This window comes from Garra rufa, chromosome 3, assembly GCF_049309525.1.
Source record: "Garra rufa chromosome 3, GarRuf1.0, whole genome shotgun sequence".
Classification (NCBI taxonomy): domain Eukaryota; kingdom Metazoa; phylum Chordata; class Actinopteri; order Cypriniformes; family Cyprinidae; genus Garra; species Garra rufa.
In genome coordinates this window covers 33044649-33071257 of record NC_133363.1, presented here as the reverse complement: position 1 = coordinate 33071257, position 26609 = coordinate 33044649, and the positions used below count along the sequence as shown (strand labels likewise).

The 26609-nt window shown below is 37.5% G+C and overlaps 1 protein-coding gene across 3 annotated transcripts in view; it reads left to right on the top strand.

Annotated features, from left to right (window-relative positions):
- The window catches only part of ppip5k1a (diphosphoinositol pentakisphosphate kinase 1a), a 55775-nt gene that overhangs the window by 12913 nt on the left and 16253 nt on the right, over positions 1 to 26609 (top strand). For 2 of the 3 annotated variants that reach the window (XM_073835957.1, XM_073835959.1), the window contains exons 7-27: positions 1900 to 2001; positions 2288 to 2449; positions 2563 to 2684; positions 2773 to 2874; positions 4486 to 4572; positions 4665 to 4740; positions 6114 to 6223; positions 6794 to 6879; positions 6969 to 7094; positions 14102 to 14223; positions 14316 to 14498; positions 14600 to 14741; positions 14857 to 15080; positions 15209 to 15336; positions 15438 to 15552; positions 17787 to 17894; positions 18060 to 18173; positions 18271 to 18411; positions 18555 to 18648; positions 20816 to 20941; positions 24465 to 24527. In XM_073835957.1, coding sequence (XP_073692058.1) covers positions 1900 to 2001; positions 2288 to 2449; positions 2563 to 2684; positions 2773 to 2874; positions 4486 to 4572; positions 4665 to 4740; positions 6114 to 6223; positions 6794 to 6879; positions 6969 to 7094; positions 14102 to 14223; positions 14316 to 14498; positions 14600 to 14741; positions 14857 to 15080; positions 15209 to 15336; positions 15438 to 15552; positions 17787 to 17894; positions 18060 to 18173; positions 18271 to 18411; positions 18555 to 18648; positions 20816 to 20941; positions 24465 to 24527 — 2533 coding nt within the window. The remainder of the gene's footprint in view (positions 1 to 1899; positions 2002 to 2287; positions 2450 to 2562; positions 2685 to 2772; positions 2875 to 4485; positions 4573 to 4664; positions 4741 to 6113; positions 6224 to 6793; positions 6880 to 6968; positions 7095 to 14101; positions 14224 to 14315; positions 14499 to 14599; positions 14742 to 14856; positions 15081 to 15208; positions 15337 to 15437; positions 15553 to 17786; positions 17895 to 18059; positions 18174 to 18270; positions 18412 to 18554; positions 18649 to 20815; positions 20942 to 24464; positions 24528 to 26609) is intronic. The other variant, XM_073835958.1, reaches the window with a different exon arrangement.

The following is a 26609-nucleotide window of genomic DNA, read 5'->3' as shown; positions in this document are numbered from 1 at the left end:
TATTTGTGTCCCTCAGAGAACAGTACAAAATAATAAAAAGGCAGTTCATGGCCCCTTCAAAACATTTGTTTTACCAACCAGAGTCCTAGGAAAGTTCTAAAACCCAGAAACTAGTTTGCATTTTTGAACTTCCTGTTCCATCGTTTTAAAGTCAAGTCTTTTGAATGGGTTTTTTGGTTAATTGCTTGGAAAAAGGTCTGTGGTTACCACAAGCTTAAAGGTTTTTAAGGCTTCACATGTCTTGGAAAAGACAAGTGGCTAAATGGCAATACAGGTGTTATCTTGGACATTAAAGGTCATGTGCTTATTAGTCACCATTTGCATCGTTTTTTTGTAATGCCTAATGGTTGTGGTATTGAAATCATGTGACTCATGTGTGCTGGCCACAGAGCTTTTCTGCAATAAATTCAAACCAAATGGAAAAGCCAGTGGCTTTTTGTTGAGCAAACCAGGTAATGGTAACTCATGGGTTGGCCTAATACATTACATCATCCCTGCAGCACTCACATTTTGTGGTTGTCACTGAGTTTTTTATCTTCCATTTTGTAGCAAAATAAACTATTAAAGCTGAAGTGTCATTTTTAATTAGTATTAATTAGTTTTAATTAGTTAGTATTTTTTTTTACTATAACAGTTGCAGGGAGTTGCAGTTAAGTAAGCCATATGTGTGTGTTGACTCCCTGAAAAATATAAAGATCATTGCACACTGCACATTGAGTCTGAAATTTTTACACATTAAAAAATAAATACGACCGATTGATGTTGTCAATCACGTTTACACACTGCCTCGAAACTTTCGTCCGAAAAGTCCGGATCAGGTTCGATTTTCTGCGTTTTTGCATCCATAGCAAGCATTTTCACTGGAAAGGATGACAAATATGAAAAAAAAGGTATACGAAAATTTCGGACTCAGTGTGCAATGACCTTAACAATGTGGCTAAAGATAGGAATAGTGTTTATGAATTTTTTGCCAAACTATTCCATTTGGTAACACTAATGTGACAGAAATTACACATTGCTGCTATAAATTTGGTTGCTTATAACTGTGTATTTGATTTAGTTATATAAATTATTTTTGAATTTTTGAAAGTTGTATTTATGTTTTTGTAACATCTAGGGTGTAATTACTTCAAGGAGACCTATTATACCCATTTTTACAAGATGTAATATAAATCTCAGGTGTCCCCAGAATGTGTCTGTGAAGTTTCAGCTCAAATACCCCACTCATTTATTATATTATTTTGAAAATGGCTATTTTGAGTGGAAGCAGAAACACGCTGTTTTCGAGCATGCCTCTTTAAATGCAAATGAGCTGCTGTTCCCCGTCCCCTTTTCCAGAATAGGGTTGTGCCTTTGCAGCTCATGTCTCAGATACTCTGCTAAAACATCTGTTTGATTTTGATTATCATGTCTATCATGCTAAAATCATGAGTTTTAAACCATATTAGTTTAAACGTCTGATATGCTGTTTTCTGAGTGTGTACATCCAAAGCATGTGCACAGAAAGCGGCTGTCACACAGCATGTCAGTACTAAACTATCAAACTCTTTCATGGCTTATTGAGCTTAAAATGTCAAATACACACAAGTTTATGTTAAAAACAAACGAGTTGCAAAAATTATGTCTATAAGGGTGGGAAAGAACAGCTAGAAAAGAAAGATCTGTGTGGCAGCTGCATATTATACAGTAGCTAAATCAGTAAATACACTGCTCTTTAAAAGGCATATTTTCATGATATGTCACCTTTAAAAGTATTAGCCACTTGTAATAGTTTGATAGTAACATCCCAAGCACTGCCTACAGTAATACGAACAGAACTGTATACAAAATTGTTAATGTACATAATGCACACAATGTGGAGTACATGAATATTTGAGTGTGAATGTGTCTCTGTTTCAGATTGGGAGCAGAAGTAGTGTTTACTCTCCAGAGAGCAGTGTAAGAAAAACTGGCTCCTATATCTATGAAGAGTTCATGCCAACTGATGGCACAGATGTGAAGGTACTAAATAATTGAACATCTTCTCTACACATGGATTGCATTACCCTATTCCTCTTGAACTATATAAAGCAAAGTTTTGCTCTTACATGTTTGTTCAATTGTAAATTGCCTATTTATAGAGAAGCAGGAACATTTCTTAGATAGTTTGGTGTTTTAGACTTAATTCTCGTTCATCTTATGCTGTTTGCCTGAAAACTCATGCTGTTTGTAAAATGTATTTTTTTTTGTCATATCATAATCATATTAAAATATAATTTTTTGCTTTTGTGCGTGTTTGTTGTTACAGGTGTATACAGTAGGGCCAGATTACGCTCACGCAGAGGCACGTAAGTCTCCTGCTCTCGACGGGAAAGTCGAACGAGACAGTGAAGGCAAAGAAATCCGCTACCCAGTCATGCTCACTGCCATGGAAAAGCTTGTGGCCCGGAAAGTGTGTCTGGCATTCAAGGTCAGATGAGCTGCTTGTTTCTTGGTTCTGTGAAACAGAAGTACAGAATGTAAATGTTTCTTCAGTTAAATCTGTTCATATTGATTTTATTCTCAAAACTTTTTGCACTCTAGCAAACAGTGTGTGGATTCGACCTCCTCCGGGCCAACGGCCACTCGTATGTGTGTGATGTCAACGGATTTAGCTTTGTGAAGAATTCCATGAAATACTATGATGACTGTGCTAAGATCTTGGGGTAAATCTTAACGATAATCAGATAAAGATTAACATACAGTTGCAAAATGCACAACATGTGATGAATTTGGCTTGTTCTTTTCTCTCAGAAATATTGTGATGAGGGAGCTGGCTCCTCAGTTCCAGATTCCCTGGTCCATACCTACAGAGGCAGAGGACATTCCTATTGTACCCACTACATCAGGGACCATGTACTTATCACATGCTATAATTACATCGTTGACTGTACACTATTCATTATTGATAGTGAAATTCATCTTTCTTTAAAATAAATGCCAAGTGACACTACAGTCGTGGCCAAAAGGTTTGAGAATGACACAAATATTAGTTTGCACAAAGTTTGCTGCTAAACTGCTTTTAGATCTTTGTTTCAGTTGTTTCTGTGATGTACTGAAATATAATTACAAGCACTTCATACGTTTCAAAGGCTTTTATCGACAATTACATGACATTTATGCGAAGAGTCAGTATTTGCAGTGTTGGCCCTTCTTTTTCAGGACCTCTGCAATTCGACTGGGCATGCTCTCAATCAACTTCTGGGCCAAATCCTGACTGATAGCAACCCATTCTTTCATAATCACTTCTTGGAGTTTGTCAGAATTAGTGGGTTTTTGTTTTGGTCCCCGAGCCACTTAGTTATCACTTTTGCCTTATGGCACGGTGCTCCATCGTGCTGGAAAATGCATTGTTCTTCACCAAACTGTTGTTGGATTGTTGGAAGAAGTTGCTGTTGGAGGGTGTTTTGGTACCATTCTTTATTTATGGCTGTGTTTTTGGGCAAAATTGTGAGTGAGCCCACTCCCTTGGATGAGAAGCAACCCCACACATGAATGGTCTCAGGATGCTTTACTGTTGGCATGACACAGGACTGATGGTAGCGCTCACCTTTTCTTCTCCGGACAAGCCTTTTTCCAGATGCCCCAAACAATCGGAAAGAGGCTTCATCGGAGAATATGACTTTGCCCCAGTCCTCAGCAGTCCATTTGCCATACTTTTTGCAGAAGATCAATCTGTCCCTGATGTTTTCTTTGGAGAGAAGTGGCTTCTTTGCTGCCCTTCTTGACACCAGGCCATCTTCCAAAAGTCTTGGCCTCACTGTGCGTGCAGATGCGCTCACACCTGCCTGCTGCCATTCCTGAGCAAGCTCTGCACTGGTGGCACTCCGATCCCGCAGCTGAATCCTCTTTAGGAGACCATCCTGGCACTTGCTGGACTTTCTTGGACGCCCTGAAGCCTTCTTAACAAGAATTGAACCTCTTTCCTTGAAGTTCTTGATGATCCTATAAATTGTTGATTTAGGTGCAATCTTAGTAGCCACAATACCCTTGCCTGTGAAGTCATTTTTATGCAACGCAATGATGGCTGCACGCGTTTCTTTGCAGGTCACCATGTTTAACAATGGAAGAACAATGATTTCAAGCATCACCGTCATTTTAACATGTCAAGTCTGCCATTCTAACCCAATCAGCCTGACATAATGATCTCCAGCCTTGTGCTCGTCAACATTCTCACCTGAGTTAACAAGACGATTACTGAAATGATCTCAGCAGGTCCTTTAATGACAGCAGTGAAATGCAGTGGAAAGTTTTTTTGGGATTAAGTTAATTTTCATGGCAAAGAAGGACTATGCAATTCATCTGATCACTCTTCATAACATTCTGGAGTATATGCAAATTGCTATTATAAAAACTTAAGCAGCAACTTTTCCAATTTCCAATATTTATGTAATTCTCAAAACTTTTGGCCACGACTGTATTATAATACTGCATCAGATTTACTTTCTTTGTGCTTTTGTCTGTTAGGATGGAGCTGCGCTGTGTGATTGCTGTGATCCGTCATGGAGATCGTACACCAAAGCAGAAGATGAAGATGGAAGTGCGGAATCCCATGTGTGTTCCTGTCACCTCAGTAGATTTAATCACTTAAAGCATGACTAACAGATCCGATTTACAAAATGTGATGCTTTTTTTCTCTTTTCCAGGTTTTTTGAGCTTTTTGAAAAATACGGTGGGTATAAAACAGGCAAGCTGAAGCTAAAGAAACCCAAACAACTGCAGGTAAAATTTTTATTTATTTTAATAACAATTTTTATATTTAGTTGAATTTAAACTAGTTGTTCTCAACCTTATTGATTCAAAGGCCACATATTTTGTCTATGGCCACTTCTTGTGTATTTAAAAAAAGATATGACCAGAATATGTTTACTTTTCCAGTCTTCTTTTTCTGACTAAAGATTTAATTTGATGTATTTATACTCATTATAAAACGTATGGTGTTTTAACATACAGATCTACTTTTGCAGGTCTACAAATCACACTTTTAAAATCATATATTCAAGTTCTCAAAGACTCTAGAATCTTAGTTGCTTAAAGGACACAAATAGTTGTTAAGGTGGTAAATTAAAATAAGAAATACCTTAATATTTTATAAAATTTTTTTAGCGTATGTTAATACCTGTTTTGCATTATTTAGCATCACTTTAAAGGGTAAGTTCACTCAAAAATTAAATTCTGTCATTAATTACTCACCCTCATGTCGATCCAAACCCGTAAGACCTTCGTTCATCTTTGGAACAAAATTTACGATTTTTTTGATGAAATCCGAGAGCTTTCTGACGCTGCGTAGACAGCAACACAACTACCACGTTCGAGGCCCAGAAAGGTAGTTAGTACATTGTTAAAATAGTCCATGTGAAATCAGTGGTTAAACCTAAATTTTATTAAGCTATGAAAATAGTTTTTGTACGCAAAGGAAACAAAAATAATGACTTTATTCAACAATAACTTCTCTTCTGTGTCAGTCTTCAACATGCATTTACGTAGGGCTGGGCGATAAATCGAAAGCGATTATGAGGCGCGTTTAGTGAATGAAGCCGGTACTTTGATTAGTAGTAAATCTCCATCACGTGCGTTCAGCTGCGTTCAGCTGGAGTGTTCAGAGACGTAAATCACTGACAAGCTACGCCTAATCGCGCTCAAAATCGAATCGAATCGAATGCGATTTTTAGTGCGATTTGGCGTAGCTTGTCAGTGATTTACGCCTCTGAACACTCCAGCTGAACGCAGCTGAACGCACGTGATGGAGATTTACTACTAATCAAAGTACCGGCTTCATTCACTAAACGCGCCTCATAATCGCTTTCGATTTATCGCCCAGCCCTACATTTACGAGAGCACCACAATGCATGTGTGTCCATTTCTCAGCTATCAAAAATATCTTAATTTGTGTCTCGAAGATGAACAAAGGTCTTACGGGTTTAGACTGACATGAGGTTGAGTAATTAAAGAATTTTTATTTTTGGGTGAACTAACCCTTTAAGTCATCTTTAGGCCCAATAGTGAGCCCTGTCCCAGATCCACTCATTTAAATGTTTAATTTATTGTTGAAAACTGTAGTGCTCTTCCATTTCTGTGTTGATCTGTTTCCACAGGAAGTTCTGGACATTACCAGGACACTCTTGGCTGACATAGGACAGCATACTGACTGTGAAATTGAGGAGAAGAAGTCCAAGCTTGAACAACTAAAGACTGTTTTAGAAATGTACGTTAATGTAAGATGGTAACTGGGCCATGCTAAATGGCACACTTGCAGTCTCCTGTGGTGGCCTCCTTTCAATCTTGTGACATATTTTCCAGAGAAATAGGTACATGTCTCATTTACAATTTTACTGGCTCAGGTGTGAAATGAAACAATACATTACTATCTTATTCTTAACAGATGATTTCTTACAGAAAAAAATAAAATAAAACATAATATGATTTCTAGTGTCAAAGGTGGCATCTGTAACATGTCTTAAAGGAGATTCAGTTGTATATGAACACTATGCGCAGTGACATTTCCATAGCAATATTTTTAGAATCTTAGTAGTAAGATTCATCCCTGTGACACAATATGCAGTGTCCCCTTTCACAACCCTTGTGAAACGTCACTCATTTAGGAATAGCATAGATTCGCTGGATATATTTCAAAGCAGCTGATCTGGCCAGTTCTTGTAGCTATGTTAATATAGATGACAGTCAAAAAACACTGAGGTGGGAGGTGGAACTTCTTTGGAGCCTGTAGGCTATGGCTTAATTAAACTATAGTCTCTGTTCTAATATGTTTTTTCAGGTATGGCCATTTCTCTGGAATCAATAGGAAAGTGCAGCTCACCTACCTTCCTCATGGACAGCCCAAAACATCCAGTGAGGAGGAAGGTATGAGGTTTACTCCTCAGGTTTACTCAACATGTCCTCTTTGGCTTAAATCTTGTGCATGATGGTGCTGCTGTGTGTGTTGTGTGCAGATACTCGTAAGGAGGGCCCCTCTATACTGCTGGTGCTGAAGTGGGGGGGAGAGCTGACTCCAGCTGGCAGAGTTCAGGCTGAAGAACTCGGCAGGGCTTTTCGCTGCATGTATCCTGGAGGTCAAGGTAGACTGCCTCCTGTCTGTCAGTCTCTTAAGCTTAAGGACACAGACATTCATCACTGGTTGTGCCTATTTCACACTTTATATGTTCTACGTCATGAGTTTCTGAGTCCACTACAGTCCACAAATTTCACAGCATTCTAATCCAACAGCTCTGGTAAACATTACTTTTAAAACTGACTGATTCAGATTAATGATGAGAACATTATAATAATGTTCATTAATCAATCATCTACAAGCATTTTATAATGCTTAAAGGATTATTCCACTCCAAAATAAAAATAAAAATTTCCTGATCATTAACTCAGCCCCATGTCATCCAAGATGTTCATGTCTTTCTTCAGTCGCTAAGAATTTTTTGAGGAATACATTACAGGATTTTTCTCAGTGTAGTGGACTTCAATGGTGCTCAATGGATTGAAGGTTAAAAATGCATTTTCTACTCTACACAATCCCAGCCGTGGTATAAGGGTCTTACCTAACAAAAAAATAAATATTTTCTAAAAAAAAAAAAAAAAAGTACAATTTATGTACTTTTTACCCTCAAATGCTTGTCTTGTCTAGCTCTGCGATGTGCATGCGTACTCTGTGCACTTCGGTTCAATATAGTTAGGGTATGTTGAGAAACTCCCATCTCATTTTCTCTTCCAACTTTTTTAAAATCATCCTATATCGCTGCAGAAGTACCGAGAAAAATGAGATCGGAGTTTTTCGACATACAAAAACTGTCTTGAACTGGAGTGCACAGAGTAAGCATGCGCATCGCAGAGCTAGAAAAGACAAGCATTTGTGGTTAAAAAGTGTATATACTTTTTTTTTTTTAAGAAAATGGCCGATCGACCCTTATTCCTCAGCGGGGATCGTTTAGAGCCCTTTGAAGCTGCATTGAAACTGCATTTTTAACCTTCAATCCGTTGAGCACCATTGAAGTCCACTATATGGAGGAAATTTTGGATGTTATGGGGGTGAGTAAATTATCAAGAAGTTTTTATTCTGAAAGTGGAGTAATCCTTCAACAAGTAGCTGGTGAACTTTCAAATACAAATATATGAATCATAGTTAAATAACCGACTTCAAGTGACTAATACAATACACAGTTGCGTATAGAGTGCTGTCGGAGTCCTAAAACCTGGAAATGAGTTAGCATTTTTTAACATCCGGTTCCATTGTCCTGAAAGTTGTTTTGTTTTTGTTTTTTTGTTTTTTTTAGTTGATTTTTAGTTAAATGTCTGTGGCTAATCAAAAATGTAAGTAGTCTTCAAAAGCTTAAAGGAATTGTTCACTTCCAGAATAAAAATTTTCTGATAATTTAGCCCCATGTCATCCAAGATGTTCATGTTTTTCTTTTTTCCGTCGAAAATAAATTAAGGTTTTGAGGAAAACGTTTCAGGATTTTTTTCCATATAGTGGACTTCAGTAGGATCCAACAGGTTGAAGGTTTCAATCTAGCGTCAAAGAACTCCCAGCCGAGGAATAAGTATCTTATGTAGTAAAAGGATCTGTCAGTTTCTACAAAAAAAAAATAAAAAATTCTTTACTCTTTAACCACAAATGCTAGTCTTGTACTAGCTCGACAGCACATTCCGTAGTCACATTGGAAAAGTAATGCATGACATAGGCGGTAGTACCGACCCAGTGTGACTTTTCCAAAGTGAATATGTAATGTGTGAAGCTGCAGATGCGCATCGCAGAGCTACTGCAAGACAAGCATTTTTTGGTTAAAGAGTATATACATTTTTTATTTTTTTTAGAAAATGGTCAATCGTTTCACTAGATAAGACACTTATTCCTCGGCTGGGATCCTGTAGAGCCCTTTGAAGCTGCATTGAAACTGTGATTTGGACCTTCAACCTGCTGATCACCATTGAAGTCAACTACATAGAGAAAAATCCTGCAATGATTTCCTCAAAAAACTTCATTTCTTTTCGATAGAAGAAAAAAAGACATGAATATCTTGGATGACATGGGGGTGAATCCTTTAATGGTGGTGATGTTTGAAGTTTTAGCTTTTTACTTCTGGAATCCTGTTGATTTTTTTATTTACTCTTTGTCATCCTTGCAGCACTCCATTAATCAAAGATCTATGAAATATGTATTATTATATATAATAATATTTCTTCATGTTCTTTATGTAAGGTAGTGGAAGTGTTACCCAACGTTGGGACAAAACCCTTTGCCTATTCAGCAGTCTTTATATTATTCACTTCCCTCTTTCTTGCTTGTTAGGGCCCGAGCACCGATGGTGTGAGGACCCTATTGGAATTGCTCCGTTTATTAGGGCCCGAGCACTGCAGTGCGAGGACCCTATTGGAATTGCTCTGTTTTCCTAAGGATTCTTATTTTTTATTTTTTTAAACCTTAACATGCTCAAAAACTCTTGAAAATTTGCACACACGTCGGAATCTGCGGCCATCAGGACACCACAGAGGCTGGGACCCGGGCGTGGTTCAGGGCCTCTACAGCGCCCCCTGGAGACATATAGACATATAGATCTCACTGAGCCAAACAACTTTTGTTCTCTATGTCAGCGGTTCCCAAATCCAGTCCTCGCGAACAAACCACTCTGCACATTTTGTGTGTTTCACGCATCGCCTCCGACGTTTGTTCTATTCCAACGTTAGTGCCCTTCGAAGTGGACATCACATGAAATTCCACCATTATTCATTAGTTCGAAGCGAGCGTATGTGTTCCATTTGAAGGTCATTAAAGCGTGCGAGACGTAAATTTAAAATGCATTTATTTACAGATGCACTTATGTCACACTTCTCTAGTAAGTTTCATCTGTGTGTGAAGACGCTGCATGCAGTAACGTAGCGCAAATATGTGAATGAATGTTTCGAAGTATAGTAAACAGATTTCCTCCGCTTAGGGAGCAGGGAGCAATGAACACTTTGCAGGGACCATGTCAATCGGATCGCAGTTCCTGCACGGACCTCACTTCTAATGAGCTGGTTATCTGAATCAGGTGTGTTAACTGAGAGAGACATGCAAAATGTGCAGAGCGGTGGGGCGTGAGGACTGGAATTGGGAACCGCTGCTCTATGTCATGGGCTCCACGCAACAGGAAGTGAGATATTTAGGGCTGTGTAAAAAGCGCATGCTCTGGAATTTGAAATACTCCTCCCAGGATTTCCATGGGATTGTCACCAAACTCGGTCAGCATGATCTCAAGACATTGGGGATGCTAAATTGCGAGGGGATTTTTGATATCTCGAACGGTTTGGCCGTGACAAGGCGACAAAGTTATGGCGAGAAATGAGAAACAGGAAGTGTCTAATAACTGTTGCACACATTGCCTGATTCTGATGAAACTTCACCAGTTTGTTCTTTGTATGATGCCGATTACATAAACATGACTATTATGTGTCAAAGTTATAGCGCCACCAACTGGCAGCAGGAAGTGTGTCATTTTCAAAATGCTTTGAAGTCAGCTTCTTAATTTTACTCGATTTTCTTCAAACTTCATCAAAATAATGTAAGAACAAGGCCGATGAGATTATGTAAAGGGGTCGATGATAAATCAAATGCTGTTGCCATGGTAACGTGTCAAACTTTAAAATTAGGTTCCTGTCTTTTCGAGGCAGATAACATGCTTAGAATTTCATGAAACTCAACACACACATCAATATTAATGATAGTTAGACACTGGCAAAAGGCCATAAATGGGTGTGGAGCAGGCACTCTATAGCGCCATCTTTTGACAAAAGTTGGGGGCTTAGTTTTTCCTACAGTCACCAAACTCTGTACATATATTGTTCTCATCAATCTGGACAACTTTCTAAATTAAACTCATTAGCTAAGACCAACAGGAAGCCGGCTATTTTGATTTGAATGTGGATTTTTGGAAAAATCAGGCTGTAAACAAATTCATACTCCTCCTAAGAAGAACAAGATGTTCACACCAAACTTTTTTAACATGAAGAGAAGATTCTGAAGATGCTAAATTGCGAGCGGATTTGGGATATCTTGAACGGTGTTGACGGTGATTTTTTAAAGACATAGTAAAAAAAGATAAGTGTAATTTTTTTTATATCTTTAAAGTGCAGCATCCAAACTCTTTAAAACTTTTTTCACACACAGATCTAATCATTCTGAGCAAGTGCTGTTAATATCAATTTTATACAAGCTTCTATGAATTAAAGAAAATTAAAAAAAGAAATCAGAAACCTGCTCTCACTCTGCCTGACTCTCTGTGTTGAGTCACTACAGAATGACAGTCAGAATGACTAAAGGGGGAAGGGGTGAAAGGGAGAGAGGGAGAGAGAGAGTGAAACATGCTGTTTTGCAATAGACCATCTTTGAGGAAGAAATGCACATATATGTAGTGTAATCGATATAAATATGTCTGATCTTTGAGAGTCTGATATTTTGGGAAAATATAAAGGGTCACTAAGTCTTTCATTGTTTGTATTTTGCAGTTTTTTTTTTTTTACTGAACTGTACCATGAACTTGTCCTATTCAGTCACATAGCAAAAGATTAAGGAAAAAAAAGAACTTTTTAGCACGAGCGGTTTATCTTCATTGATAGACATTTATTTTCATAGTGTTATTTATTGAATATAAAATTATAGTTAACAATTTCAAGACAAACTTTGAAAACAAAACAAACTTTGCTGTTATCTGTTCAAAACATCTGAAAATTGTACCATTTTAAGATGAGTTCTATATATATCGCCCCTTTACAATACTCAACTTGATTTTTAAAGATATTTTGAAAGAATGAAGCGTTTATAGAGCACTTTATTGTGTATTGCTGTACACCCACATGAACTGTGTTCATGTTCATGTTAATTCACAGTACATAAACTAATGTTAAAAGATACTAATTTACCTTTCAACAATATATGAATACTTTTTTTAGGTTAATATTAATTAACATTAATAAACGCTATTTAATTATTGTTCATGTTTACTAATATAGTTAATATTAACAAATGAAACTGGATGGCAAAATTTTATATATACTGTTTCTGTCTGTGTGTTGATTTTAAGTTGATTTGGCAGAGGGTTACTGTGAATACATGTGCCAACTGGGCACCGTTTTCCTAATTGATTCTTAGTTATGTAGCGCTTAAGAGTGATGTCTTATAACAGGAGTCACCAGCAAAGTAATATCCACATACAAATTGTACAGATAGGTAACGATGACATGTAAGCAGAATTGAATAACATTTTGTTATCATCATGAATTACATGTTCTTATCATCATCATCATCATCATCATCAGAATATAGGGAAAATGTAGCATATTGGTTCACAGTTGGCATTATCTGAAGTCCTTGTAGGGGGTTAGGTTTATAGCAAACTCCTCCTAGAGATTTAATGAAATCAACATTATATTTGGTCAGTCTGATCTAGAGGCCTTAGAGATGTTAAATTGTGAGTTTTCGTTAAAGGGTGTGTCCGTGGCGGCCTGACAAAGTTTGTTGTTTCGCAATGGACATAGTTGTTATAACTCAGCCATAAAATATCCGATCTGCCTCAAAATTCACAGGTTTTGTAAGAGTCCTGGCCTGAAGACACCTAAAGGCCAATATTCAGATATTATCATAGCGTCACCTGTTGACAGCAGGATATATCATATCTTTTACTAACTCAAACATACCAAGGTCAGTCTGCACCAAACTACATACGTTTGATAATAGTGCTGGCCTGAACACATCTACATGCCAATAATCAGTTATAGGCATAGCGCCACCAGCTGGCAGCGGCAAGTTTGGCACATTTAAATGACTTATGACATATTTCTCCTATATTTACTGTATTAAAAGCATACTGCCCACCTAAAGCCGTTTTCCTAAAGCCACCGGTCGGCGGTGAGCCAGAGTGCGAGGGCCCTTTCATCGCTGCTTGCAGCTTTAATTCTTGGTTATAATTTCTGCCTCATTTTTCTGTGCAGCAGTGTTCTTTGCCATTTGCATTATAAAAGTGTCATAAAAATAGGTTCAGATGACTATATTGTCTTCTGACACATGTGTGTGAAGATCAGACTTAAAGAATTATAGTTTACCCAAAAATGACAATTAGCCCATGATTTACTCAACCTCAAGGCATCCGAGGTATATACGACTTTCCTCTTTCAGTCAGTGTTTTTATCAGTGTTAAAAATTGTCCTGGCTCTTCCAAGCTTTATAATGGCAGTGAGCGGGTGTTTCTGTTCAACAGTCCAAAAGAAGTCCCCTAAAATTCATCCATCCATAATAAAAAGTGTGTCACACAGCTCCGGGGGGTGAATAAATGCCACCTGTAGCAAATCGATGCATTTTTGTTAGTAAATATCCATATTTAAAACGTAATAATTACTTTTCTCAGATGACGTAGGACATATGGCTTAGAGCATGCACAGCCGATCTCGCGAAAACCAGGAACAATGGAAGCAAAGTTTCCCTACTTTAGCAAAGAAAAAACAGTCTCCTCTTGGCTTGTCGAAATCCTCCAACATTTTTCTTTACAATTTCTCGTTTTGTACTACTTCTTATAAAGCTTGGAAGAGCCAGGATAATTTTTAATTTAACTCCAGTTGGATTTGTCTGAAAGAAGAAAGTCATAAACACCTAGGATGCACTGAGGGTGAGTAAATCATGGGCTCATTTTTATTTTTGGGTGAACTAACCGTTTAAATTTTACTGATAAACTTCCATTCTTCCATATCTTGTTAATCTTATTTACGATCATGTTTTGCTCATTGGTTTTGTGACTGCAGTTACCAAATTCTAACTGAACACTGCGATGAATGAGATTTGAGAGCAAAATATATTTGTTTACATTTTCAGTCTTTGGACTTGTCAGTCTTTTAGATGTTGGATGTTTGGAATATAGCGTGTTGCTCAACCCTGTTCCTGCAAACACTATGTAGAGTTTTGATTTCAGACTGCTTCAACACCCATGCCTGTTACTGTCAAGTAGGCCTTGATTAGTTATGGAGCGAAAACCAGAAAGACAGGAACAGGGCTGATTATGGTTAATCAAGTTTTCATCTGTTTCAATGTTACGTTCTTGTCCACTTGTAGGGGATTATGCTGGCTTTCCAGGCTGCGGTCTGCTCAGGCTACACAGCACCTACCGGCATGACCTCAAGATCTATGCCTCTGATGAAGGCAGGGTGCAAATGACTGCTGCTGCCTTTGCAAAGGTCTTTAGCCACAACAAATACAGGTCATCTAAGGTTTAAAGATATTAAGTTGTCGGAGGATGTTAAATTGGTGTTGGTTGTCTGGCTGTCAGGGTCTCTTGGCACTGGAAGGTGAGCTGACACCGATCCTGGTCCAGATGGTAAAGAGTGCAAATATGAACGGCCTGCTGGATAATGATATCGAATCCCTCAGCGGCTGTCAGCAGAGGGTTAAGGCCAGACTTCATGAGATCATGCAGAAAGACGAAATCTTCACAGAAGAAGACTTTGACAGGGTAAATCGAAGCATCAGACAGCTTTTGAACTAAGGGTGTATTTCAGCCCTCCATGCTGTGAAAACACATCTGTGTCCACTTTGTCTCTTTTGTTTCTCCAGCTGGCTCCAACATGCAGCAGTTCTTTGGTGAACTCTATGAAGGCTGTGGAGAATCCAGTAAGTATGTGCGATCAAGTCTACACCCTTGTCCAGAGCCTCACATCACAGATCCGCAAAAGACTTGAAGACCCCAAATCAGCAGGTGATTGCTCTGTGCTCACATCAAAGAGAAGAAAGAAAAACACACTTTAAAAGGCCAAAAGGAGTAACCTGTCAAAGAAAGACCTGAGTAAGTGAGTTGGTGTTACCTCTCTCAGATTTACAGCTATACCACAGTGAGTCACTGGAGATGATGCTGCAGCGCTGGTCCAAGTTGGAAAGGGACTTCCGTATGAAGAGTGGCCGTTACGACATCAGCAAGATTCCTGACATTTACGACTGCGTTAAGTATGATGTTCAACACAACAGCTCTCTGGGCTTGGAGGACACATTGGAACTCTTCAAGCTCTCTAGAGCACTAGCCAACATTGTCATACCACAGGTGTGTGAGGAAATTCTGAAACTTGAACTTGTACAGCTTGTCCTCAGAGCTGAAGATTTATTTTTATACAGTTTTTACGTATTAAGTATTTCAACTGTACTACAACTGTCCTTCAAACTACTTTTTAGGAGTACGGCATTAATAAGGTGGAGAAGATGGATATTGCATATGCCTACTGTCTGCCTTTAGTGAAGAAGATTCAGCTTGACCTTCAGAGGACACACGAGGACGAGTCTGTAAACAAGCTACATCCACTGTAAGATGCCCTTTTTTGTCACTCTCATCTCGTTCTTTCTTTTATTTGCTCTCTCCTGTTGAGCATGAGAGCTCACACTTTTCCATTTCTTTGTGTTCCAGATATTCACGTGGAGTGCTGTCACCAGGCAGACATGTCAGAACTCGGCTGTATTTCACGAGTGAGAGTCATGTCCACTCCCTGCTTAGCATCTTCCGTTACGGTGGCCTATTGGATGTAAGTATCATAGCACATTAGAAATGAATAGGTTTTAAATATAGTGAATTTCAATTTTATCATTTCAGGTTTGTAATTACAACTATATTTACATACATGCCATTCAAGTTTCAATAGAAATGACATTAAAATATATTTTAGTTTAACATAAATGCTTGTCAGTACATTTAGCAGAACACTTTAACCATATTTAAGACAGTAGAAGCAATTATGAAATTACATACATTGATGTACTTAAGTCCTAAGTGGGCCAAAATAGAACTAGATCACTCAAAAATGAAAATTCTGTCATTAATTACTCACCCTCATGTCATGTCAAACCCGTAAGACCTTTGTTCGTCTTCAGAACACAAATTAAGATATTTTTGATGAAATCTGAGAGCTTTCTGACCCTCCATAGACAGCAATGTAACTGACATGTTCAAGACCCAGAAAGGTAGTAAAGACATTGTTAAAATAGTCCATGTGACTTAGTGGTTCAACCTTAATTTTCTGAAGCTATGAGAATGTGAATGTTTGCAAAAAACCCCCCGAAAATTAACAACTTTATTCAACAATTTCTTCTCTTCTGTGTCAGTCTCTGCTGTGCGTTCATGACAGTACTATGACAAATGCGTGTGGTGCTGCTGACCCATGAGTTGGCATTCTGACATAGAACCCAGATGCGGCGCATCTTGTTTATAAGCAGAGAAAGACACACGCTGTACTTAAACAGTTTTCATAAACATGTCTGAAGATTTCAACAGAGAGGATGACCTTTTTGCCCAGCCCTACTTATTTGTACCAGAATATACAAACAATGATCTAAGTCTCTATTTACTCTACTTTGTTTTTGTTTTAAAATGGCATTTTAAAATGAAAACGATCCTCATCTACACTGGCATTTTCACTGTGTCTCAATGCATTTCCACACTACACAACCAAAACATGTCACATAACCATTCATGCACACTGGCCATATGTGTAAAAGTGTGAACAGAAAGTTAGTTGCTAGTCACTGGCAGGTACAACAATGGCCATGTACACACTCCAGCTAAATTTGGTTGTCAGTTCACCTTTTACTCCTTAATCGCGTTCTCAAAAACGTACAGATAATGTACTCACTCTGTTGTCATCCAAGGTGTTCATGTCTTTCTTTCTTCTGTCATAAAGAAATAGTTTTTTGAGGAAAACATTTCAGGATTTCTCTCCATATAGTGAACTTCTATGGTGCCCCGATTTTGAACTTCCAAAAAGTAGTTTAAACTCCGCTTCAAACGATCCCAAATGCGGTTGTAAACGACCCCAGCCAAGGAAGAAGGGTTTTATCTAACAAAACAATCGGTTATATTTTTTTAATAAAATTACAATTTATATACTTTTTTTTTTTATCTCAAATGCTCGTCTTGTCATGCTCTGCCTCAACTGTTTTTTCTGGTTCAGGACAGTTAGGGTATGTCGAAAATCCTATCTTCTATTCTCCCTCAACTTTAAAAAATAATTTCAAAATCATCCTACATCGCTGCAGAAGTACCAACCCAGTGTTTGCGAAGTAAACATGCAAAGAAGATGAAAAACACCCTTAATGAAAAAGGTAAAAGAGCGATGTAGGACGATTTTGAAGTTCAGGGAGAAAATGAGATGGGAGTTTTTCGACATACCCTAACTGTCTTGAATTGGAAAAAACAGAATTCAGGCAGAGCAAGACAAGACGAGTGTTTGAGGATAAAATGTATATAAATTGTAATTAAAAACAAAACAAAACAGATTGTTTCGCTAGATAAGAACCTTCCTCAGCTGGGATCATTTACAACCGCATTTAGGATAGTTTGAAGCTGCATTTAAACTGCATTTTGGAAGTTCAAACTCGGGGCACCATAGAAGTCCACTATATGGAGAAAAATCCTAAAATGCTTTCCTCAAAAAGCAATTTCTTTATGACTGAAGAAAGAAAGACATGCGCATCTTGGATGACTGGGGGGTGAGTACATTATCTGTAAATTTTTATTCTGAAAGTGAACTTCTTCAACTGCAGTTACCATTCAGTTTGCACATACAGTTATTTCTGTATATTATTTATGTAGTAATGTAATGTATGCTAAAGTGTACTTCTTTTTCACAAGGGTAGAGAAGTACAGAAGCTATAGCAGAAGTACAAATGCAGAAAAGTAAAAAGAGAGAACGAGAACCGTTCAAAGCTGTTGCCTTTGATTGTGGTTTCAGTTGCATGTTAAAGGATGCACATGTTGTTTCAGGAGGAGAAGGACCAGCAGTGGAAGAGAGCTATGGATTATCTGAGTGCAGTGTCTGAGCTCAACTACATGACCCAGATCGTCATCATGCTGTATGAAGACAACAATAAGGTACATCCTGCTCTAACAGTCCGTTCTGCTCCTTTGAGGCACAGAATAAACATAAGTGAACTGTAATAACTGAGCTGTCCAATGTTTTATGTTTGAGTGGGGGCTGTGTAGTCTCACCAGAGCACTTCAAAGAAATGTGACAAGTGTGATATTGTGTTAACTCAGGACCCATCCTCTGAAGAGCGCTTCCATGTGGAACTGCATTTCAGCCCTGGGGTCAAAGTATCTGAGGAGGAGAGCGCTCCAATGGGCTTTGGCTTCCGACCAGCCTCTGCTGAAGTATACAGACTTTGCTTTGTTTCATTTTCTCATTATGTATTAGAATAGATTGATAGGTTTGTTCGCTGAATGTCTATGTTTTTGTGTGTTCACACAGAATGACCAGAAGCAAACAGACCCTGGTAGTTTGGAAAATCTTGTACGAGATGAGCCAGACCGCGCTTTGCCTCTTTCAGAGGCCATCAGCACCCAGAGGAAATCCCCTCTGATCCGGAATCGCAAGACTGGCTCCATGGAGGTATCGCACTCTTCCACCTACTATGCCAACCATTGAACAGTGTGCTTTAAAAATGCTTTTATAAATCTCTGTGGTGTCAAGCTGACAGAGTCAGGCTGGGTTTTATGTACTATGATTTAAGTGCTTCATTTGTGTCTGCACAGGTCCTGTCGGAAAGCTCGTCCTCTAAAGGGGGCAGCTATCGCCTCTTCCCCTCCTGCTCACGTCAGTCTCCAGAGATGAAGCAGAGCGGATTAGGTTGGTATCGTGTGTCTGTCCTTCACTCAGCCTCAACAACTGCTGTTTATCTCTTCTCCCTGACAGGAAATCACCCTTTGAATCCAAGGGAACACTATATTGCATGTTACTTCAGGTGTAAAATCCATTCGTTGACTGCATTCATTGACATTACCAAAGAAATTGGTGTGGATACCCATTTTGGAGCAAAATAGAGATGGAGTTTTTTTGTGTGGGAGTGGGACGCTGTTCATTTTTAGACATCTTGGAGGGATCATTCTGCTCTATTTAAAACTAGTGCAGTGATCCCTGGTGACCGTTTAGTTGGTTATCTTTACACAAAGACCTAACCTATGAAAAAGGTGGCATGAATTTACTGCAGTTATAAAACATGAAAGATTTGCATGGAAAAAACACATTTGACAAGGGTGTAAATAAACCTGCATGCAGTCAGACATATTTCATACCTTACTATCAATAGATTTAAAATGATTAATTTGTGTAATTATACACTGCTGTTCAATAGTTTGGGATTAGTAAGATTTTTAAAGAAGTTTCTTATGCTCATCAAGGCTGTGTTTATTTGATTAAAATACAGAAAAAAATGTAATATTGTGAAATATTATTACAATGTAAAGTAATGCTTTTCTTTTTCAATATATATTAAAATCAAATTTATTCCCGTGATCAAAGCTGGATATTCAGCATCATTACTCCAGTCCTCAGTGTCGAAGGATATTTCAGAAATCATTCTAATATGCTGGTTTATTATCAATGTTGAAAACAGTTGTGCTGCTTAATATTTTTTTTGAAACCTGTGGTACTTTATAGGGTTCTTTGACAAATAAAAAGAACAGCATTTATTTAAAATAGAAAGGTTTATACACAACAATATACATTCAATATACTTCTTTTTTTATTTGAAAAAAATGCATACTTCTATTTAGCAAGGATGTGTTAAATTGATTAAAAGTGATAGCAGACTATATTGTTAGAAAATAATTTATATTTTGAATAAGTTCTGTTCTTTTTAACTTTTTATTCATCAAAGAATCCTAAAAAAAAAATCACAGGTTCCAAAAAAAATATTACTGTTGGCAACATCAGACACCTTCAACATTTCTCACATTATCACAGTTTATTCACTATAGTTTAGAAAATGATAATAAAATATAGCAAGAGCTCAGAGTTAAACTTTGTATGAACAAATTTATCTTGATAACAAATAAATTAAAGTCAAACCAAAATCTATTCAGATACCTTCAAAATTTCTCACATTATCACAGTTTATTCCCTATAGTTTAGATAGAAAATGGTTATAAAATATGACAAGAACTCAAAAGTTAAGCTGTGTCAGAACTAATTCATCTTGATAATGTCAGATAACTTTGATAGAAAGGTATGTAACAAAACATAGCCAGGTCAAAGTGTCAAATCAAATTTATGGTCCCAAATGTTTATTAATTTTACTGGTAGTCCACTGTATGAAGAATTTTTGGGTATAATATGTCACAGTTTACTTTATTTAGCTATTCTCACTTACATAAATTAACTATATAATGTCCTGCACCCACTAGTAAAAGAAAATCAAAAATTATATCTGGTGTCTGAATAATTTTTGGTTTGACTGTAGATAGTTCTAATAATAAATCTGCTTTTTAGAATGATTTCTGAAGGATTATGTGACACTTAAGACTAGACTAATGGCTGATGAAAATTCAGATTTGCATCAAAGGAATAAAGTATAAAGTATATAAAAACAGAAACCATTATTTTATATTGTAATTACATTTTGCAATATTACTGTTACATTACAAGTCCCAAACTTTTGAACGGCTGTTTATATATTTACGATCAATGACACGTGAACGCTGGCGTTCACTGATACTCATATACCCAACTCATTTGCCATTTCACTTTTTTTTCTCATAATTGTTCCTAATAGATATACGGTTTATACTTTTATGAACATTTCCCTGGCAAGAACATTGCTTCTGTCTTTTGTTAATAAGACTTTGCTCTACTAGCCTCTGTCATTGATGTCCGCCAAATTGTAACGGTTTTGGCACGAGTCATATATTATGACTTTATAATCCTCTCACTCCCTCTGCAGTAACTGTTGTGTTTTGATTAATAAGTGCATGTGGTTGGTGTGCTCACTAATTCCATGATCTAACCCCCTCTGCAGGCTCTCAGTGCGCTGGTCTCTTCAGCACCACCGTCCTGGGGGGCTCCTCTAGTGCCCCCAACCTTCAGGACTACGCACGCACACACCGCAAAAAATTCTCCTCGGGCAGTTTGACCTATAAAGACGGTATGTGCTCAGTCCAGCTCTTTCTCTCATAGAGATAATGTAAAAGTTTAGAAGGTAGAAACTATAGTTTAGGGCACTTCCTGTAAATGTGGGTTAAGGACTTTCGTTGCATCAGGTCCTGATGGTGTATCACACATCTTGCTGTCATATTCACCATTTCACGTCTGGTTCATTTTCATGGTCTTAAATGTGTGGTGTCCAAAAACTCATGGAGTCTAGTGCCATTCATTGTCTTTCAGAAATTATGTCTTTGTTTCTTGTCATTTGTCATATTTTGTGAGCAGAGTTTTATTTTTGACATCATTTAATTGGAAACATATGTTTATGTACCACTGCAGGAATTCAAAAAAGCAAAAACATGGTAAAAATGTGGATTTTCTGAACAGCAAATTGAATATAAAACCTTGCCTTCCACAATATAAAGGCGGTATTTGCTACATGATCACTTTTTACAATTCACTCTCAGATACACTACTGTTCAAAAGTTTTACATTTTTTAATGTTTTTTAAAGAAAATACAGTAAAAACAGTAATAATGTGAAATGTGACATTTTAAAATAACTGTTTTCCATAAATTATATTTATCTACAATGTATTTTACAGTGTAATTTATTCCTGTTGTAGCATGGTCCTTCAGAAATCATTTTAATATGCTGATTTAGTGCTCAAGAAACTTTTCTTATTGTAGCATTTTCCTGAATGTTAAAAAAGCTGTGCTGCAAAGTATTTTTGTGGAAACCCTGATACATTTTTCAGGATTTAATTGCTAGAAAGTTTAAAAGAACAGGATTTATTTGAAATAGAAATCTTTTGTAATATTATAGCGTGCCTTGCAAAAGTATTCATACCCCTGCATTATATTCACATTTTGATATGTTGCTGCCTTATGTTCAACTGCTTTAAATTATTTTTTTTCCCCACATCAATCTACACACCATACACTAAACACACGTCTTAATAAACGGTCTAACAGCTGAAAATGCATATCAGAGCAAAAACCAAGCCCTGAGGTCAAAAGAACTGCCTGTAGAGCTCAGAGACGGGACTGCATCAAGGCACACATCTGGGAAAGAGTTTAGAAAAAAATTGTGCTGCATTGAATGTTCACAGAAGCATGTAGTCTCCGTTCCCTTAATGAAAGAAGTTTGAAACAACCAGGACTCTTCCTAGAGCTGGCCTCCTGGCCAAACTAAACAAATGATGGAAAAGACCTTTGGTTATAGTGGTGTCCAAGAACCTAATGGTCACTCTAGTTGAGCTCCATGATCATATATGCAGATGAGAGAAACCTACAGATAGACAAACATCACTGCAACACTCCACTGATCTAGGCTTTGTGGCAGTGTGACCAAACTCAATCTTCTCCTCAGTGAAAACACATGAAAATACACTTGGAATTTGCAAATAAAGCACCTGAAAGACCCTCACACTGTGAGAAACAAGATTATTTTGTCTTATGAACCTCATTCCCAAGCTTTATGTTTGGAGCTCATCACCTGGAGAGTACCATCCCAAAAGAAAAGTGTGCTGGTTTTTCATCGGCAGAGACTTGTCAGAGAGAATAGAAGGAAAGCTTACCACAGCAAAACATAGAGATAGCCTTAATGAAAACCCAGTCCAGAGCATTCAGAACTTCAGACTGGGTAGAATGTTCACCTTCCAATAGAATAATGATCCCAGGCACACAACAAGAGAGGCTTATAGACAACTCTGTTAATGTTATAGAGTGGTCCAGCCAGAGTCTGGGCTTGAACCCAATCAAACAATTCTGGAGAAGCCTGAAAATGTGTCTGCCCCCATCTAACCTGACGGTGAAGAGGTGAGGAGAAAAATGGCAGATAATTGCCAAGTGCTGATGTACAAAGCTTGTTACGTCATACCCAAAAAGACTTCAGGCTGTAAAGGTATTTCAGCTACTTACGTAACGTACTTATTTCAATTTGTTATTTTTAATACATTTACGAAGTTGTGACAGTTCTGTTTTTGCTTTGTCATAATGGTGTATGGAGTGGATTGATGTGGAAAAAAGGTAATTTAAAGCAGTTTCAAATAAGGCAGCAACATAACAAAATATTAAAAAACAACGTCGGGGTATGAATACGTTTGCAAGGCACTGTAAATGCATTTACACTCACTTTTGATCAATTCAGTGCATCTTTGCTAAATAAGGGTTTACTTTAAAAAAAAAAAACAATCTTTAGAACAGTAGTGTATATTGCATTTGTATCACTATTAAGGTTCAAAGTGTAAAACTAGTTAATGCAGTAGCTAATATAAAAAAACACTAAATAATATTACAGCATTTATTAATCTCGGTTAATTGTATATGTAGGAATTAACAATACATTTGTAACATTACAAAATAAATCCAACACTACTATGAAGAAACTTGAATTAACAATGAACAATAATAATTACCTAAATTAATACATACTGTAAAAAAGACTACATACTGTAATTGTTAGTGTTGATATGTAATGTTAATGGACTGAACCTTATTGTGAAGTGTTACCCATTATTTGAGTATTAAACCCAGCACTTTATTTGATTAGTAGCTATTAGCTTTGGATTTCAGTCTAATTTGAAATCTTATCTGAAACTGCATTGAATCTTCATTGTCTCCAGTCTATATTGGAATGCTCTCACATCCCAATTCCTTCCAGAATGTTCAGTTTGTACGCTCGTGGTGAAACCTTTTGTCCACAAGGTGTCAGTGTGACATTGTTTGGAGTTCTCCTTGTTTGAGTTTCCATTTGTTTTGTCTTGTTTTGTTTACTGCCGTTTTGCAGTAATAACTTTACTCTCTCATTTGTTGCTATCGTATACTTGAGCCTGTTCATTTAACCTTATTAGCCTCTGTTATAATCTCTGGCCGCTCTCTAGGACTGGCCGGTCATCGAACACAATCCCCAGTCTCTTTGTCTTCACTGTTGTGTGTGGTTGCGTCCTGTGAAGGCATGTGCTGTTACACTACAGGCTCTCAGAGCTGCTTATATTACAGAAGCAAGGGGTCGATCTGACCGTCTCCAGTTTTTCATGCTTCTGTCCACCATTTTGTTTGTTCTGAGAGATGACGTCTGATAAGATGGCATCTGTATTTATAGTAGAGAAGTGCCTGGTGCCTGGCAAGCCGAAAATATTACTGTAGCCAAAGTGTTATAAATAGATTTACTCATTACTCTGTGAAGGCATTTAAGCAGTTAGGATAAAGATCTGTTTTTTTTTTGTGTCATTGTTTTTAGGAGTTGTTTTGTCTGAGCTAGGAATAGCCTCAGTGAACCCATCTGTGAAATTAACATCTTTCTATTATATTAAGGAACATTCTCATCCCTTAGCTAAACGCTGCTCTCTTGCTTTCTGTCCCAGTGTTTTTGAGTCTGTAGTCCCAGTAGAAACCCAGCCCTACACTCCTCACCCTACTATCTTTGACAGTCTTACACCTTCAGCTCTGTAACACCATCCCCATCCTTTACAGGTGTACTGTAAAATATGGTAACTCTAGTGACCTTTTTTATTTCCTCAGAGTTGTTGTCTATGCCGGCAGTAAAGAGATTTTCTGTGTCGTTTGCAAAGCATCCGACTAATGGTACGTCTGCTTCTCTTCAAGTATATTTCCACTTCCTCCACCTCCCTTTGTTTTGCATGTCAATGGAAACTCTTTTCATTTTAGAAATTTTTGTTGGTTTCGTTTTGTTTTCACGTGATTTCTGCCATGTTTCCTTCGACCTCTCCAGTTTCATCATCTTTTTAACCATTCAACAAAGTCTCAAACCTTTTCCACATACACCACTATCGCTATCTTCAATTTCCTGCGGACAACTCTCACTCTCACCTAGTGACTCAGTGTTAATCAGTTACGGATGACTGTTGTGTGAATGAGTTTCAGCACGTGTTTGTGTTCTGTGATTGTATGTGCACAAATCTGTGGGAAGGTGGGTGCATTACACTGCAAAAAAATCATGCTCTTAATCAGTATTTTTGTCTTGTTTTACTTTTGGGAAGCAAGATTACATAATATACACTACTGTTCAAAAGTCTGGGGTTAGTACATTTGTTTTCTTGAAAGAAATTAAAGGGATAGTTCACCCAAAAATGAAAATTTGATGTTTATCTGCTTACCCCCAGGGCATCCAAGATGTAGGTGACTTTGTTTCCTCAGAAAAACACAAACGAAGATTTTTAACGAAAACCGGTGCAGTCTGCCAGCCTTATCATGGACGTGAATGGGCACCAGACCTTTAAAAGTAAACAAAAACATGCACAGACAAATCCAAATTACACCCTGTGACTCGTGACGATACATTGATGTCTTAAGACACGAAACGATCGGTTTTTGCGAGAAACTGAACAGTATTTATATTATTTTTTACCTTTGATACATAGCCACGTCCATCTGTCATGAGCACGAGTTTGGCATCAGTCACGTCACATGAGCACGCGCTCTGTCGTAGAATACGCAAACGCCGTAAGGGGAAATCAGTGTAAAGTCCCGGATGAGTTTGCACAAGCAAACGTAATCTTTTAGCTTTAAATCGGTTTAAACAATCAGGATACGCACAAGTAATTACCATTTTGAATAGCCGCTATACCCACAATCTCTGTGCACTGTGTAAACAATGAGTGTCGTATACATGCGACAGATCGCGGCTTCCGGAGTTTGCGTATTCTACAACAGAGCGCGTGCACATGTGACGTGACTGATGCCAAACTCGTGCTCATGACAGATGGACGTGACTGTGTATCAAAGGTAAAAAATGATATAAATACTGTTCAGTTTCTCACAAAAACCGATCATTTCGTGTCTTAGGACATCAATGTATCATCACGAGCCGCAGGGTGTAATTTGGATTTGTCTGTGCATGTTTTTGTTTACTTTTAAAGGTCTGGTGCCCATTCACGTCCATGATAAGGCTGGCAGACTGCACCGGTTTTCGTTAAAAATCTTCGTTTGTGTTTTTCTGAGGAAACAAAGTCACCTACATCTTGGATGCCCTGGGGGTAAGCAGATAAACATCAAATTTTCATTTTTGGGTGAACTATCCCTTTAATACTTTTGATCGATTGAATGCATCCTTCCTGAATAAAAGTGATAAAGACATTTGTTACAAAACTGTTTTGTTGGAAATAATATCAGTTTCCACAAAAATATTAAGCAGCACATCTTCAGTATTGATGGTGATGCGAAAAGTTACTTGAGAACCAAAACAGCATAATAGAATGATTTCTGAAGGATCATGTGACACTGAAGAATGAAGTAATAGCTGCTGAAATTTCAGCTTTGCATCACATTAATAAATTACATTTTAAAATATATTCAAATTAAAAACGGTTGTTTTAAATTGCAATAATATTTCACAATTTTTGTATTCTTGCTCAAATAAATGTAGCCTTGGCGACAATAATAGCCTTTGTTTTCAACCTTTCTGAACCCAAACTTTTGAACAATAGTGTATGTCAGAGAGAAAGTTCATTCAAAATATACAGTTGAGATCAAAAGTTTACATACCTTGCAGAATCTGCAAAATGTTAATTATTTAACCAAAATTGGATGAATCATACAAAATGCATGTTATTTTTTTATTTAATACTGACCTGAGTAAGATATTTTACATAAAAGATGTTTACATGTAGTCCACAAGAGAAAATAATAGTTGAATTTATAAAAATA